This window comes from Papilio machaon, chromosome 26, assembly GCF_912999745.1.
Source record: "Papilio machaon chromosome 26, ilPapMach1.1, whole genome shotgun sequence".
Taxonomy (NCBI): Eukaryota; Metazoa; Arthropoda; class Insecta; order Lepidoptera; family Papilionidae; genus Papilio; species Papilio machaon.
In genome coordinates, this window is record NC_060011.1 from 5,846,554 (window position 1) to 5,865,155 (window position 18,602).

General features: G+C 37.9%; 3 protein-coding genes across 3 annotated transcripts; 2 read left to right on the top strand and 1 right to left on the bottom strand.

The window, feature by feature from the left end:
* Positions 1 to 350: 350 nt before the first annotated feature.
* LOC106708767 (facilitated trehalose transporter Tret1) lies at positions 351 to 3,843 on the top strand. Its single transcript, XM_014500323.2, has 7 exons — positions 351 to 508; positions 1,287 to 1,492; positions 1,754 to 2,065; positions 2,277 to 2,409; positions 2,501 to 2,709; positions 2,909 to 3,097; positions 3,228 to 3,843. The coding sequence occupies exons 1-7, from the start codon at positions 427 to 429 to the stop codon at positions 3,468 to 3,470; spliced, it is 1,374 nt and encodes a 457-aa protein (XP_014355809.2). The 5' UTR covers positions 351 to 426; the 3' UTR covers positions 3,471 to 3,843.
* Positions 3,844 to 4,197: 354 nt separating this feature from the next.
* Positions 4,198 to 6,309, top strand: LOC106708701 (trypsin iota). Its single transcript, XM_014500243.2, has 4 exons — positions 4,198 to 4,621; positions 5,287 to 5,545; positions 5,694 to 5,882; positions 6,097 to 6,309. The coding sequence occupies exons 1-4, from the start codon at positions 4,347 to 4,349 to the stop codon at positions 6,307 to 6,309; spliced, it is 936 nt and encodes a 311-aa protein (XP_014355729.2). The 5' UTR covers positions 4,198 to 4,346.
* A 3,056-nt stretch (positions 6,310 to 9,365) lies between these two features.
* LOC106708787 (orexin/Hypocretin receptor type 1) lies at positions 9,366 to 18,212 on the bottom strand. The gene is made up of 7 exons (XM_014500346.2): positions 17,606 to 18,212; positions 16,329 to 16,476; positions 16,088 to 16,229; positions 15,380 to 15,492; positions 13,039 to 13,138; positions 10,050 to 10,162; positions 9,366 to 9,800 (listed from the first exon to the last, which is right to left on the bottom strand). The coding sequence occupies exons 1-7, from the start codon at positions 18,182 to 18,184 to the stop codon at positions 9,610 to 9,612; spliced, it is 1,386 nt and encodes a 461-aa protein (XP_014355832.2). The 5' UTR covers positions 18,185 to 18,212; the 3' UTR covers positions 9,366 to 9,609.
* Positions 18,213 to 18,602: the final 390 nt, after the last annotated feature.

Sequence of the window (18,602 nt, forward strand, 5' to 3'; positions counted from 1 at the left end):
TCTGCTATGCTGTGTGCTTGTAACTTATTTAGTACATCCTTATGTAGTCCACAAAAAACTCGTCAAAGTTACATGACGATCAGTTAAGTCAATCATATGTTAAAATGTAACAATCACATTGATAATTTAGCATTTACAATGCTTAACTTTAGTGATATTTATTAGTCAGTATATTTTGTGTGTTTCCTCACGTAGCTACCGAGCAATAAGCACTGAGCAAATACCTGAGACCCGTTCACTGGATTACACCGTATTAACTGTGACAATAATTGTCTTGTGATGCAATAAACATTTTTATGTTTATGACGGTAAGAATTAAGTTTGTATTGATAAGAGCGCGCGTGTTCGGTGTGAGACGTAGTTGAGTTGTCGCAGTCGCGGTGAGCGGCCGAGGTGAGTGTGAGTGTGCGCGAGCGCAATGGTACAATGGTCTATACTATCACTGAAAATAAGGACCACGGTCAAAAGAAGTTTGTTGTTTGGAAACGATATTTAATATCTGTATTCGGTGAGTGGTGCTATCTGTTTTATTTTTAATCAACTGTCAATTTTAATTGAACAACAAAATGATTATCAATATACTTCTGATAAGCTTTATAAGTGCACCGTACATACAGATTTGACTTAAACAAAATAGACCTATATAATTACTACGGGTAATATCAACTATGTTTACAAAAATGCCTACCGTTTAATTTTATCAACTGTTTTATGAGTATAACTAGTATGTGTAAATCGTGCAAGTTTGCGCACGAACAAACACCTCATAGTCTCATGAAAATTGTCTATAAATATTCCAAAACATTACTTTCAACACAATACACTTATTATGCACGAGATTATCTTCTACATACACGTTTAGTTACAAGACATGTTGGTGAATTACGGCCACAGGTCCCGGCCAATGTAATTGGCGCCAACCGGCGCTGGCGACCAATTGAGTTCATATCAAGACGTTATGCTACAAGGACGAATAATAACTCTGCTAGTAATGTACGATGCGAAAAACACTAATAAATGTCAAATTATTCAATGCTATATTCAATATTTCTAATTTTCTATGACTAGTGATCCATCTTCTTCTTCCCTTTTCTTTTTTTCCCTCCAAGATTCATCCAGTACTCAGGATGTGGATTTGATCAATTAATTGAAAGAAAAATAAGTCAAATGTATAGGTTTACTTTATTCCGTAAACTTTATACCTTCGAAGGCAAACGACTCTCGTTATTGATTCTTAATAGACCTCATATCAATACCTAACAAAGGTATTTTTATAATTATTCCAGTCAGCATTCCATTCATGACACATGGAGTAGAAAACGACTTGCTGAGTGCCACCTCGCACCTCGCTCCAGTTATAGTGGCAGCGGGCGTGCCATGGACCGATGTTACCTTCCTACTGGCTGCGCTGATCTCCGCGCCCGCACATGGCCTCCTCATCGACAGGCATGGCAGGAGAATAGGCATTTATATATTAGTGCTGTTGCAAGGGGTAAGGATAATTCAAAATTATTCTTAGAATAAAAACCTACAGGAATTATGAAGCCTCTGATATTAGGGGTTGTTGATAAGAACTTAAATATCTTAATTTACACATTCTTACGTACATTTGCTTTATGGTCAATTGAAAGACACTGAATTGCTTCATTTATCACTTAGCTGTAGCTTAGTAAGAGTATAAACGGAAACTATTAAAACGGAGAAAGTCATTTAAACATCAGTTAAATAAGTTAGTTTGTCTTTCCAATTGCAGATGACGAGTGTGCCCCTGCTGTTCTCGACGTCGGAGTTGAGCGTATTGGTGCACGCGGCTGTGGCTGGTGCGGCAACAGGTGGCCTGTTCCTCGTGCTACCGGTCTATGTGCGGGAGATCAGCGGCGACGCGGTGCGGGGCGTCACACTTGCTCTCATGATGCCCATGACATCACTTGGCAACGCTATGAAGCTGCTCCTCACCTTCGACCAGATGCTGTTTCTGGTGCTCGGGCTTGTCGCCTTGGAACTTTTCATCGTCTTTCTCATCCCAGAGAGTCCGGCGTACTTGGTTAAAGCTGACAAGATTGAGGTCAGTATTCATGTGTCGTTAATTTTACTGTAATTTCTTAAACATGTCTGCATTCTTCATTTTTAAGAAAAATCCTGATAGATTTTAATTTTATAAACATTGAAACGATTTTTCCATATATTTTGCTGATCCCATGGAATAACATTGTACTTTCCTGATCTCGCTAGAGCATGACGTATGAGCTTTAAATGTAATATTTTGACCCTCACAGGATGCTAGAGTGGTTGCTGCGAAATTAATATGTTCAAACAGTGACGACTCTCTCGTTGTTGATGATATTACAAAGTTAAAGGAAGAGAGTGATAGGGCTAATGCAAATGGAAAACTAACCCTATTTCAAATACGTAAGTTGATCTATGTAATCTATGAATTGACGAGCGTTATAATTATTTATCCTTCTTTCTATTATTTCGATACATGACCGAGTGTTTTCAGTGAAGAACAATATATACAGGGACGAAATAAAGATAGGATTAGTGTTAAACACTACTTTGGTGCTAAGCGGCAGCGCAATCTTCTTGCAACCAGAGAAGACGCTGGCGGGGCTGGGCGACGACGTCGACCCCCGGCGGCTGCTCGTGCCACTGGCGTTGCTGGCCGGCGCCGCGTGCACTGTAGTACTCGCTCACTTCTTTGAGAGAAAGGTAACAGCTTTACTAACATATAACAAGACATCAACTTAAAAAAACTTAATTTATAGATTCGGTGTAAAGAGTAATATTTCGAAAATACAGTCATCCATAACCGTTCCAATGAACTTCAACAACATTTATCTTACATATGGAGGTATTTAGTCTAGTTTTTCATCACATTGTAACAACTGTAAAACCATGTCTTTACTAGTACGTGCTAACGGGAGCGTGCGGAGTGATGGTGTTGTCAATGGGCACGCTGGCGGTGTACACGCAGGCGGGGCTGCCGGTGACGTCACTGCGCTGGGCGCCCCAAGCCGCGCTCGCAGTGCTCGTGGCCGCTTACGGCATGCTCTGGGCCTTGCCCACGCTCATACTGGTCGACATTCTCAATGTGGAGGTACGCACTATACCTACTATGTACTATAATTACCGTTATTGGCATTTTATTAAATTAATTTCCGTCAGTATATATAATGGCGACCGTAAATTAATCATGTTCACATAAGCAAAATAACTTTACATTTCAGATCCGAGTAAGGGCTATGACGGTAGTGTACGTGTACACTCAGGTGATAAGGCTGGCGCACACACTGAGCTTGCAGCACATTGAGGAGTACGTGGGCGTGTACAACCTGCTGTACATGTACGCGGGCGTCAACACGCTGGCCGGCGTGTACGCGCTGAGCTCGCCGCCCGCCGCCAGGGGGCGCAGTGTGCGACACATTGAGCGACAGATGCGCGCGCGCCGAGTGCCGCTTTGGCAATTATGATATATACTTATTTTGTACACATCAAATGACTTTTATTACGTACCTTTCTGTAAAAATCAATTGCTACCATTGAAGTCTATTTTGTCAAGTAAGTACCACATTAAGAACGTTGGTGAGAAATAGAGCTTTAGCATCCCTCTCCCTCATGAGGTTAGTACCGCATGGGATACATACTCAACTCCCTTTAAAAGATACTCCCAGTACTCCTGAGACGAAGACAAATTGCATTGATTGCGAATATATTTTTAAATGGAAAAGTTTTTAACGTCTTATTTCCTATATAATTGCTTTATGATTGTATTAGAGTGAAGTCGGTTTGAAGTCGATAGGCTTTCAGCCAATAACGAAGCTTTTAACTAAGAACAAAGGGGAATGCGGGGCGTGAGAGGGGTGCGGGAAAGGAGGGGGAGGGGGAACCTCTTTCTACTACATTGCCAAACATAATTTAATCCCACTTAACTTGAACTTTCGATGAAATCTGAAAAATTATGTCTGTAACGAAATTTACTTCAAGGTAACATTTTTTATTTCATATGCTTAAGAAATAAATGTTTAATTGGTAAAAATTCATTTTATTACAAGTTTAATTTTTATACTGAACTTATCTTCATCTTGATTACACGTAGATAATTTAAGTAATCCTTCAGAGAACTGCTATCTCCGGCAGTGAAACATCTCTGACATCTAACAAACCGACATCAACAGGATTTGCTAACTAATGCTCACCTGCAAAAATATCTGCAACAAAATGTTACGGAACGAAACAAACGAAGCCGATAATCATCTACAACTTAACACTATTTACAAAACAAGTTCACGTTTTATTTAGAAAACTCCAGCAACAACACATTACCTCATCCACATAAAGTCAGTAGTATGCAAGTCGTAGCAATGATTGGACATTATAAAAGCGCGAATGTACTCCTAATATTGTTCCTGCACGTGTCGCATGTGGCGCAGGTGGCGCAGGTACGCGCTCAGTCGGCGCTCAGTGACGAGGACGCTTACGCGGCGCTGCTCGACCGAAACACCGTCACCGACAAGAAACACTATCCCTACGTGGCGGCCGTGCTCAAGATGACCAGCTACCTCAGCGCCGGCGCCATGATCAAAGACAACTGGATACTCACCGCCGCCGACGGACTGTACCTGTAGGTATCGCGCGGTCTCATCTCACCTAATACCATCGCGACACAATGTCAGCTATTGTGTTACAAACGTTGATGTCCATCGTCTGAAACAACGCACGATGAGTACACAAAGAAAATTAATTTCAAACAATTTCGAAAGAAACCACACATAAATTTCTACAACGTATCTTAAGTTAATTTCAAGTACAAAACATTGAAACTATGTAACTGTATTTTGAGATAAATCTGTTTAAGTCAGTACTCTGTGTATAATAAGCACCTAATTTGTTACTTGACCTAATTATGTACATGGCAACAGGATCACTAGCCTTAACCCGGCCCTACGCCCTGCGACTTTCAACCTTCGTAACCGACGCGATTAGCTGAGGTCGAGAGGACTCAGTTTGCGCTAAAACTGAACGGATCAGATATATATTACAAATGCGACATACTTATCTATGTAATTTCCACTTGTCGAGATTTTAATCAATAATAAAATAACTTTTTTTCGGGTAATCTATGAAACATAAAAGAAATGTGTTAAGGGATTATTGTGTTTCAATTGAAAATTATTTTCATTATGTTAAAACATTAATGGAAAGAGAAACACCTCTTACCAACAATATAGTTATTACAATATGCCTCCGCTAGGTAAGATACAAGTAACACATGCCATTTGCGTGCAGAGTGCGCGACTCTGTGCGGCTGCTGCGCGTGCGGCTGGGCAGCGTCAACTACAAGAAGGGCGGTACTTTGGTGCCCGTTAAGTACCTTCGCATCCACCCGTACTTCGACGACCGCCGACCCGAGTACGATACCGCACTGCTGCGGCTGTCCGTGCCAGCGCGGCCCTCACCCACCGCGCGCCCCGTGCGTCTGCAGCGCAAACTGCGCCCCGTCACCGCCGCCCACTTCACTGTTACCGCCTGGGCACCGCACTACGCCGTCAGTACTTTATTTAGTATTTAGTTTTGAATAGCCAAATACAATTCATACGCCTAGACCAGTAAACTATTATGAACGTTTTAGCGATATCCATGGTCGAAATTCTTTGACAGCTCCCACCAATACTAATATCGCCTGTTATTTGCAGAACCCGAAGGCCAACAGCGACAACGTTCACGAGTCACTGGAGACAATCCGGCGCGCGCGCAACCTGCAGGTGCAGCAGGTGCACCCGCGCAGCGCGGCCGACTGCCAGCGGGAGCAGCAAGAGCTGGGCCTCAACGCCAGCGCTGGCCTGCTCTGCCTCGACCCGCTCGCCGACTCCGACCCCTGCAGGGTGAGCGCATAACAACTGTCATCTCAGTGGACGAAACTCATCAGTATCTCACGTAAACATTCGTGCAGTTCGTTGGATGTTTACGGACGACATCCAGACTCGAACTTTGGCTTCGAGATCTAATATAATGTCTTATTGTCTGATGCCAATGTCCACCATCGAAAGTCTTGAGCAGTCTCCAGTGCTGGTATGTGAAGGGTGTGTGTGTGTGCAGCGGGATGCGGGCGCGCCGGTGGTGCTGCGTGGCGTGCTTTGGGGCGTGGTGTCGTCTTGGCGCGCGGCTGGCTGCGGAGCGGACGACGGAAGCGGGGCTAGCTTCGTCAACCTGGTGGCGGCGCCCGACATCAGCGCCTGGCTCGACGCCGTCACACGCGACTTCCACTGGAAACTTAGGGAGATCAACTTTGACGATGACAATTTCATATGACTGTAATAAATGTTGTTTAAATATATTCCAGTCATTTTTATTTCGTTCCTGCAAAGAAATAATTTTGGTTTTGAATCTAATTATGTTAAGCGAGTTCTTAATCTATCCACTTATGACCTATAAATACTAACTATCTTAAATCATAAAATCTTATATGAAACCCGTTTCGAGAGGTCGAATACGACTTTTCTTGACGTCTCCAATCTATTTTCAGTCGAAGTTATTTACTGTAATATAAGTACTGTAAGCAGGTACTTGTGGAAATTGTCGAAGTTCACTAAATATTTAATATCCAATTCAAGTATAACATCAATCCTAATATTCCCCACAATCTGCAGAGAGTTATAGTTGAGTTGAATGAAAGACGTACATATATTATGTGTATAATACAAATGTTGTTTGTTTCACGATGCGAGTAATGATTACACTACATCAGTATGTTTGTGGCTTGTCCTCACGATACATAATTAATTTGGTGCGCTGACGGGAACCGTCTTTGGAACGTGAATTAATTATGATAAACCTGTTTGCTAAGACGGAGAACAATACACCAATTTGTTGTTAATTTAAGTTATTAGTTTTGGTTTTTTATTTATTTCTGTTCGAAGTTCGAATATTTTTTTCCACGAAAGGAAAGAATTCCATGAAGTTTGAAGCATTCCATTTTCTGTTTTAGTCGTGCTCATGTTTAATTTAAAGCATTTGAGATCCTGCTTTAGGAGAGACAAGAACAGCAAAGTCTTCATTATCAAGACAAAAGAACGTATTTTAAATAACAGTGAAAATAACTGCTGCTTACAAATAAATGTGACAGTACATTTATGTCTCTACAATCTCTCAATCTTACTAATATTATAAATGCGAATGTTGTATTATAGATGGATGGATCGATGGATGAATGTATCTCCGGAACGGCTCAACGGATCTTGATGAAATTTGACACAGATGTAACACATAGTCTGTAAGAACACATAGGCTACTTATTAAGTTTTTTTAATTCGGCGCGGACAGAGTCGCGGACGATAGCTAGTAAATAAATTATCTCAATAGTAATTGAAAATTATTACTTTAAAACGTACCTATATGTTAATATGAAACGAATTTCTTATATTTAAAGATTTCTTTCGAAAAACATCGTGAAATTTTAAAATACACACATATTATACTTATTATTTACTTTACTATTGCAATATGTATTTTTTTTTCAAATACTCATAAAAAATTATAGACATCAAAAATGTTTATGGTTTAATCGCCACCTTTTGGTTTAAAAATAACACGTACAGAAATAAGTTTTTAATTATTCGAAAGCGGTGACACGCTTCTGCCATTCCATAATAGATGGCGCGGTGAGGTTTTTAGAGTTGGTTTAATGACTTAATTTTCTTTGCTTCGTTGGTTCTTGTTTTTGCCTTTCGCTGATTCACTCACTACAAATATATTTTATTACAATTTTCAAATTGTAATGAAGAACCAAACAAGTTTGTTTTTCGAATAATTTTAGAACTTCGGTCAATGTTTCACTCAAAGGCTTTATTGTGTTACATTGTTGACGAGTTTTATAAAACAAAATTGCAGTGATAGCGATGGCAGCGCCATCTCTTAGCCTTGTATTGAACGACGTTTCATTCAATGTTTGCTAAATCTAACTTCCTGCGTAACAGGTTGACGCTATTTTGCAACAAAATAAAAAAACAGAAAGATTTCTGACTATTTAATATAAAAACACAAATTCTAAAAATACATCAATATATACAAATACACATTTTATAACATTTTCTACGACGGAAGATATTTTGCACGAATTATACCATCCATACAAAACATACATTTTAGATGTCTCAAAACGATTACGTATCTAATTTTAAACATTACTCTAGTTTGTAATTAGTATCATAGAAGAATAAAACCTGAAATATAAAGTGATAAAAATCTGATGAGGTTATAAATAAGATTTAACCTATCTTCTGAAATAGAAGTGAAACTCGGATATAAACAATACGTATAATTACAAAGAAATAAACTTTTGCACGTCTTCACTCACAATACGATGATAACGGACGGAAATTGTATCCCATTGTTATCCCAAATGTAATTTATAATGTCAACATCAATTTTATAAATTATAAATTAAAAAATTATGTCTTTTAAATGTATGATTTCTTATTGGTTTAAATTTAAATGTACATATCTTATTGGTTTTATAATTTTCTAATAGATGGCGTTAGATGTACAATAAAATTGTAATAAAATAAAATCTTATATGTATTTTTGATATAAAATAGACTTCGTAAGATAACACGTGTAGAAATAAATTGAAATAACTGCGCCAGAGAATCTGAAGGAGAAAGTGTAATAGTTTTTTAGTAAAGTGTATCACAAAACTTTAAACATTAAGAGATATTAGGTATATAGGTTTAAAGTATACAGGGGGCTCTCTTCGCTCGCACTAATAAAAAATTCTTTCGTTACGAATTATGGTCGAATTTTGAAAAATTGGCGACCACAAATTATAATAAATTCTCGCATACCTAAGAACACTATAATATAAATTCTTCAAAACTTCAAAATATTCATTCACAGCATTTTCAGTATATTTTCTAATATTGGGTATGAAATCTTTATAATCAATGTGTGAGGTGTCGATTGTTACATGTCTAAATTCTTCTCAATAACAAGTTTTATATAATCGTCCGAAAACCACACAAGTACTACGAGTTCTTATGAATCTAATTTAATAAAATTTAAATGTTAACAAATGTGTTAACTTTACGATGGACAATTATAACACTTTATACACAATACATTATAATAACCGTGGGTTTCTGAGACCAATATATCTGTATAAAGATATCGTCATCCCTGTCATTCATCTTTGACAAAACAGAGATAACAATATGTTTTAAACGGGAATTTTGGTCTCAGAAACCACAGTAGGTAAGTAAAGTTAAACTGTCGTTACAATCGCTACTTTCAATACTAGTTATACAGCAATTTCAAATATTAATATAATATTATAAAATACATTTCATAATGTTTAAAGTTTTTGAACCGCTTTTTTATTATGTCGTTACCGATCTATTTACAAACCATATTTGTAACATAGCTGAATATGATTTATCGATGTCCGAACTCGTTATCTATCTAATATTGAAGAACATTCGAGGACGAAATAGCGTTTGAATTTCACAATGCAATTATATCTATAACTTGTCATAACTACAAACATACGTGCTATATTATAACTTTTACGGTAACATTTCGCTGTATATTATACCTATATACTATATACGTATACATCTAGGACATGTAGGTGTTCCTGTAGACGTTCCCGGCAGCTGGAGCTGCGGGGTGGCACAGGTACCCGCCGGCGAGCCGCTTGTTGCGCGAAGCGGTGCGGGACGCTGAACGCGAGCGGCTCGAGCTGGTCAGCGCCTCGTGCTCCCGCGCAGAGCAACAGAACGCGCGCCGGAACTCACGCCGGTACTTGCCTGAAACACGATGTTGTTAGAATATCAGTGTATACTGTAAACGTAAGCCAGCTGTCAGGAGCCAAAGTAACTACTACCTAGCGATTACTTACTATTAGGAACCGTAACTTGTAATTAATGAATAACAAATTAATGAGCCCGACCGACTGATGTAGGCTACATATGACACTACGAGAAAGAATACCGCTTTGGTTTTAGAAAACCACATTGGGGCAGACATTGTGAGTATAGTGTGAGTAGAGTACTGACCGCTCATGAAGTTATATATGAGGGGGTTGATGGCCGAGTTGGCGTAGCACATGACGTGAGAGAGCAGCGCCACGCACGTCACCACATCGCTCTGCTCCATGTCCAGCGTGTACCTGACATGACATGACCACACATTGTACCACAGTCTCACAACTTAGGTCACGCACATAAGTTAGAGCAGGGGAAATAGATTAAAAGATATATATTGCTATATTTAATTAAAATGCGATAAGTGTCTAATTATGGAATTTCAAAATAAAGCAAACGTTGAGTCATACGGCAAGGTGTCGCGGCGTCGCGGGGTCGAGGTGTCGAGGTGGTGAGGAGGCGCGACACATAAATTATCACGCAACTGCTACTGATTCTGTTTGCTCTGAGCACACGGATTGAGTAACACACCAATGTTCTGAGCACTGCTTGTTTACGTACAGGGCAATTTTTAATTCAAACTCCGTTGGTTAAAAATAGAAATTACGATCAGATTTTATCAAATCATCGGTCACACAAGAATGTCACAATATTTTACTTAGCTCAAAAAGAATAAAGCATTTAACTGAATTGATGGACGACGTCATCCCCCACGTGATAATTAATGAGAGAAATACGCCAGAAACTTATTAAAAAGCTGCAAACAAACTATTACAAGTTCTCATGATTATCGATAGACCTTTAGCACTGGAAGAAAGTCAATCTTACTAATATTATAAATGCAAAAGTTTAGATGGATGGATGGATGTATGGGTGGATGTTTGTTTGAAGGTATCTCCGGAACGGCTCAATGGATTTTGGTAAAATTTATTACGTTTCTTGTTATTTCCGCGCGGACGGAGTCACGGGCGACAGCTAATAATAAAATAAATACATAAGAGGCAGTGTTATTGTATTAAAGGCAATAAAATAGTTGAGTTATAAGATTTTATTACTTTATTATATTTACATAGGATATGAGAGGTCGTTGAACTTGCGACTTGAGACACAACAACTCACTTTTACTTATTATATTATTCATGTGCTACCTAATATTAAAAGTTTTATATTCGTAATATATTCTATGAATAAAAATGTTTGAACAATAATTATTTACTTATTACAAATTGCGATATAGGCTTTATCATATGTTAATATGTTTGACTATTAGTTTGTTTTTTTTTTCTGTCTTGTGATCAAATTAATATATTAGCGGAAAGGAAGGACTGTACTAGAGTTAACTTATAACTTTTATCAATAAAAGTACTCGAGAATATCACAATATGTTGAGAGCAAATAGTAATTTGCTATACGTAATATAATTCCAATTATTGTTTTAATTACGTTGGGTATATGAGGAGATACAAATATCTATTACAATGTATCTATTACATACTTCTATTCGATCTTTTATCAGGTTTATAGATTGCTCTCGCGAACTTTAGATCGTTTTAAATTAAAGCAAATGAATTAAAAATGAAATTAAATAAGAATTAAAAATGCTATCTTGGATTACAAATGGCTCAGCCGTGAAAGGATAATATTTATAAACATACTAGCTTTTTCCCGCGACTCCGTCCGCGCGGAATAAAAAAAAAAAAAAAAGAAAACGGGGTAAAAATTATCCTATGTCCTATTCCTGGTTCTAAGCTACCTGCCCACCAATTTTCAGTCAAATCGATTCAGCCGTTCTTGAGTTATAAATGGTGTAACTAACACGACTTTCTTTTATATATATAGATAACATTCACCATTGATCTCTGAAAGAAATCGTTAAAAACAGGTCTATGCCGATATCAATCAAAACCAAAATATATAATACATGCGTTCTCCCATGCCTTACATACGGATGTCAAACTTGGCCTTCCACAGTCAAAAATAACTTAAAACTTGCAAACTGTCAACGGCATATGGAACGAAGCATGCTTATCATAAAGCTACAAGACAGATGGAGAAATGTAACAATAAGAGAAAAAACTAAGATAAATGAAAAAAAAATATTAAAAAACTTAAGTGGAATTGGACAGGGCACATCATTAGGACAAACAAAAGAAAATGGACTAAAGACATCATAGATTGGTATTCCAGAGAAGGGAAAAGGCAAAGAGGACGACAAATAAAAAGATGGGAAGATGACCTCCCAAAAGGATGGAGTAGATTAGCTCGCGATAGAGAGGTGTGGAAGAAACTAGGGGAAGCCTATGTCGAAGGACATCCTGACACGCAACTGGATGCGGAATACTAAAACTGTCCAAATATTGCTTATACAAATTCTATGTGTAAAGTATTCTTAGAAAATAAGTTATAAATATTGTAAAGTGTAACTGTCAGTGAATAAAGGCTTTATCTATCTATCTATCTAACATTCACCATTCAACATATTAACATTTTAGTATTTATTTCTGAAATACACGTAACAAAACTGAGGCCTGGAACATAACGTGGTTAAAGTTTGAGAATTAATTAACATATTTAGTATTTACAAAAGTAATGATGTGGATACAGGGGTCTCAGTTGCAGACTTACCGTCGAGCGTCGCGTGGCGCGCACACACAACACGACTAATTAAATAATAAGAGATTTTTCACAGTTAAAATACAATATTGACATTGAAATGAAGCATTATTAGTATTTAACAGTTTGGTGCTCAGATTTCTCGACTCTCAACGGACCCTTAATAAAGTACACACTAAGGGTGACTTACAAAATAAGACTTAACTTGATAATTTTTGTTTGACTTGTTTCAAGTTGAGATGTGAATTAAATTTAGTTACAACAAATTACGCCATCGTTAGTTACGACCCACGCCATCATACTCCGCTAACTTACCGTATTTACTAATGTAAATATAGTTACCAACTAATGAAATATTATTTTGCGATTTTTTTTAAATTATGTTAAATCCAGGCCCAATGTCTGCTCGATTTCTGTTTAAGCTCCCAATTACCAACCAATTAGACCATACACAAACAAGCGATACCTACTTTTTGAGGTATTAAATGAATAATAGCATAATATAGACCTGAGTACAGAGAGCAGATGCACTGGGAAGTAGCAGACAGCGAACATGGCGACGACAGCCACTAGCATCTTAGCCGCCTTGCGCCGCGACCGTAGCTGACCTGTCAAGCAAACCATACATGCTTTATACACGGACTGCTTCAAGCAGTTGGTATCGGAACCTTCAATTCAAGCTATCAGCCGTCGAAGTATGTATATACACATATGTATGTGTATACACAGACCACAGTTTGTTCGCAGCTAAAAATACCTTCGTTAGTCCGCACCGCTTGAAGATGTGTCGTTACCGATTACTGCACAACGTGTATACAAGTAAGAGTCGATTATTTAAGTCACAAAACACAACTTTTTCACATGAAACAGAACTTTTAACAGTCGTTGCGTGAATAGATTATAACAACGCAAACAATTTCGATCGACGTTTAAGCAAGACATTTTGTGTAAACGAAAGATAAAATCTCTCGCCATTATTTGCAATTTGTGAAAGCATTGTCGCCGAACATTATCGATAATTTACGTCAATCGTCGTTTGCCGATAGTAATTGAGGATAAAAATAAGAAATTCACTGTTATAAGTATATAATACTAAGTATTAGTTTGCGCCAATTTCAGGGGATAATATTTTTCGCGGCTAAGTATGTTTTTAAATATATGAGTGTGTATAAATGATGTGACCTATGTATACTGATTCAATCCGGTCGTCAATTCCACTTTGTAGTTATTTTCGCAAAATGAAAGCATACGTAACAAGACATATCGCGGCTGTAACATTGTTAATTATAGCTATTAGACAACGAAAGTACAACCCATGGCCGCGCTCTACAACACCGCCGCGCCGCCGCTTCAATTACGATGCCGGCGCCGAGTGTCGAAATCCGTAGCTTTCATTACGTAAGACTACGCTACTTCAAAGCACATCTTGCATTTGCCTTGCCACCAAATGCTCTTCCCCTTATTTCTTGTGTCACATTTACTTGTCATATTTATTTCTTGTGTACTTTAATCTGTACATTGACTAATGAGTAGGTTTACGGGGCGGGGGCGCGGGGGGGGGGCGGTGGCAAGTTGTCGCTACCGACCACATTTTTGTTAAATTTGATTACAACAATATACAAGTTTCATCAATCACTTCATATGAAATCAAAGATTTTAAATAAAATAAATCAATGGAATACATAAGGTCCCTCATAGATAAGAACTCATCAACAAAACACAATATTATCACAAACAAAAGAAAGTCACAAGCTCTCAGCTTGACTCTCGTATCGTGGGTTTCTTAGTCCAATATCTCTGCATAAAACATATCGTTATCTTTGACAGCACAGAAAAAGCAATATGTTTTAAACTGAGATTTTGGACTCAGAAAGCCACGGGTATTCGCGTTGTTGTCCGACATCTAAATAATATTTCATAAGTTCGGTACACAGAAAGTCTAATACGTTAATATCTGTACCATTGCTAGTATTTATCTATATTATTATTATAAACAAGAAAGCTTTGGTAGTTTAATGTATGTTTGCATTGAATAGGTTCCGAAATCCCTGAACCGATTTGATAAATTCTTTCACGTGTCGTATCACAAAACTATTGTGGTTTAACTATGTCAAATTTTTGTTATTAATAAATGGAATTAATACAAAACATTTATAACTACAGTATAACATTTAAATTAACTAATAATAATGATCGAGTCAGTAGCTTGGAATCCGCGAGCTCATTTACCTGTTGCCAATTCACTCGTACGGAGCAATATTTTACAACGGTAACCAATCGACACCATCCACATCGAAATGTTTTGTATAAACATTGCGTTTTACATCGCTATTTGTATTTGATTTTTACTTTACTACGAACACATTTCATTAATTCTGGATAACTTTTAATTTGAAACAAATCTCTAGAATACCCTTAAGATTAAGAACATTGTTAAGAATGGCTTCGCAATCGGTGATGATGTGTTTTGTTGGTTTAAAATTTACATTGGATTTTGTTTTTGACACAATACAAATACAAATATTCATAAAATTGTACGAAGTCAATCATTTAGTATTTACGAGTCTGGTAAAAATGAAAATACATCAGTAACTCATTGTAATTATGTTTGTTGATGTTTAAATACAAAAGTGTTGAGGATTATGTAATCAAATACTTACCTCTTAGCAAAAGAAAGTTTGAAAAATAGAAAAAAAAGAAAAAGAAGAAAAATGTAGTGAAAAAGTGAGATAAAAAAGGAAAAAACAAAGTTTTATTGTGTTGAAGATTTTTTTGTAAATGTTGTATTAATAACAAAATATAGAAGATTTATTACCTAGTACCGTTTGTATTTAGCAGGGTTGGCTTACTTTGCTCAGCGGAGGCGAGTTTTACAGTCTCCGCCTGTCCCGGCACGTTGTCTGCGCGCCACAGCACTCGCACGATCTGTCGATACGCCACCGTCATCACCAGCAGAGGGATCCTGACATACATAACACAATTCTCTAAGGGCGCAGTTTCATTAGTATATATAATATACAGTACGCGGCATGTCCCCGCACACGGGCTAACGATTAATAAAATGATCGGTCAATGTAAACGACTTTCAAACTTTCATTTGTTTTCAGAGTTTATAATCACAAGCTTAAGACAGTAATCCGTATATATTGTACGGTCATTATACTTCGACTTATACAACCAAATGAAAAGGGAACACATGTGTTCGGGACACGGGAATCGGGGCGAGACATTACATGCTTTCATTGAGCATGGCTTAAATAAATCCATCGCCGCCAAATCAACGTCAGAAACTTAACGACTTCCATTATCGATATAAATTTATGTGGACCAAACTAAATCTGTACTCACGTGTAAATAAACTAGATCAAACCCGAAACTAACTTATCATTATTTGTAGCCATTCGATGTTCACAACTGGAAGTAAGCATCTACAATGACTGGCCGAAGATCGGTGTCATCCAGTCAACACCTGTGCCAGATCCTACTGAGATGTTTTCATAACTATTGACTTCATCGGCCAATGCCACGCGTATTGACAATTGAAAATCGGTACTCACGTGTAGATGAAGAGGACCTTAATGACGTGCCAGACGAGGTCGCTGGTGGCAGACCAGGTGGGCATGCACTGCACCAGCAGCCGCAACCCAAAGCGCAGCGGCACCGTCTGCACCGTCGTCAGTACCGCCAGCTCGGGTGCATCTGACATCGTACACACGTTACACAACAATAACGATTGTACGAATACTTATGTTTGTGTCCCGCGGTATTCAATACTAGTTATGACAAGCGTATGCTTACTAAAAAGGAGAGAGACGGTCCATATGATGAGTATGGCAGTGGTGGCGCGGCCCGTTGTTGACTTGAACTCGAGCGGGAAGCAGACGGCGTACCAGCGATCCAGCGAGATGAACGTCAGCGTCAGCACAGACACCGTCACTGACACAGACTGCACACACACATAGCTAATGTAACCATCTTGGAACAGAAATTGGACAATGGTCTCTTGAGGTAAAGTTATAATTTTTAAAACACAATTAGTTTTTGGTATAAAAGTGTTATGGGGAAGTGATACCTACCACCTATATATTTTTACATTCTAAGAGCTTAAGCTTTTGTCGATTGATAACAAGAAACATTGGCGAGTATTGAGACCGCCTGTTACATTGATATTTTTGTTACGTACAAAACATGTAAACAATCCTTGAACGGATGGAAGTTTTAAATTTAAATTCGATATAAGTTTGCGTGGATATAAGCTGGTCTTAATGTGTTATTGCGTTACAAACTCCCTAATATTGGCGAATTGTTGATTTTATCACATTAAAGAGCGCAAACACCACTCGCTACAAAATCGTTCTCGTTTACTGAATATAAACAAATTATGGATTACCATCGACATTGTTTATGTTTGTATCCGTTTATTTTAGTGATGATGAGGCTCGAGCTCAACATATATTTACATTTCGTACAAATCTGCTCAAAATATTCGAAAATATGCAGCATTCTTTAGCACGGCCGTTATGACGCGCAGCCAATGTTTGACTGAGCCTTCACACCTGCTTTATTGTCTATCAATTATATATTGTGTGGACTTAGTTGTGATAAGTTTGCTTTAAATTAGCTATGCTGAATCAAAATTTACATTAATATATATTTGTTTTAATATAGTTTCACGTCATTTCACGTCAAAGAAGACAAGTCTATGTGGTTACAAGTATCTTTGTTGTTGGTTGTCTTTGCTGTTGGTTGAAAAAATGAACGTAGTTTTCGCCCTACAAATACACTTAATTATTTTAATAATTGATGTCTCTTTTCACTTTAATATTTTAATATTAAAGTGAAAAGAAAAGAAAAAAAGAAGCCAAGAGAGCGTCAACAAAGGATACAAGGCGTAGGCGCTGAGTGTGCGTAATACTATTTCTAAGTGATGATTGATGATGTTACCTCTACAAATACCTACCTATAACTAATACACAGCAAAAATACCAAACTAATCGGATATAACTACTACGTATAATCAACAATGGACAAAAAAGTCATAAATGTAATTAAGTATGAAAATAGTAAAAACTGACCTGAAAATACAGCAGTATCTTACAAAGCGCGTCTCCTAGAAACCAAGTCTCAGTGACATCCCACAGTACAGTCGGCGGTAGACAGAACAATATCACCATAAAGTCGGCGACCGCCAAGTTTACGATGAAGTAGTTGGTGACCGTTCTCATGGTGTGGTTTCTGTACACCGCGATGCAGACCAGCGCATTGCCTACTAGCCCTATGACGAAAACTGCGGAGTGCGTGCCTATCAGCACCCACTCGTACGTCTGAGGGTAGATGTACTCGTGCAACATCTTCACATATTCTTCTTTGGTTAGATTGCAAAACTCCGGCGAGCCAACGCACGGCTCATCTGTACTATTCATAGGTGTCAAACTTTGGTTTGCAGATTGTTTTCCATCAATGTCTTCGTTTATGGCAGTCGTCGCCGTGCCCTCGTCTGTCTGAACGGTTCTCTTGAATCTAACGGCTAGCTCTCTGTCTTGGCACAAACCATATTCCTCGTTTGCTTTAATTTCAAAACAGACGATTATATTGATTAAAAATAAATTACCAATAACTACGAAGTTTATACATTTTATAAAATTGAAATTCATGTTGGCGTTTTCAATGTCAACTGGATCGTTCAATCTGGAACAAAAGGGAAACATCGAGTTAAGACGCTTTCACGTTTATAAAACAATATTTTGGGAATATAGTAAAAAGTGCAAATCAAAAGTTGACAAATTACTTAAAAGTTGGCGTGATCCCTTTGATCTCATCGGCAACCGAGGGTTTATTAGACAACATGTCGCTGCGGGGCGGAGGGACAGGGCGGGGGAGAGAGGGCGCAGGTCGATGTCCCTGTACTAGCACATCTTGCTGACATTTGCCGGTTTTGTTTTTAATTCATCATAATCTTATCTATGAAATGAGGCAGCTACGTCCCTATCACAAAGATAAAAGAATTAACAAAAGTGGAAATGTTCGTATTACAAAGTTTACAATTGCAAGAAGTTTACTGAAGTTTTATAT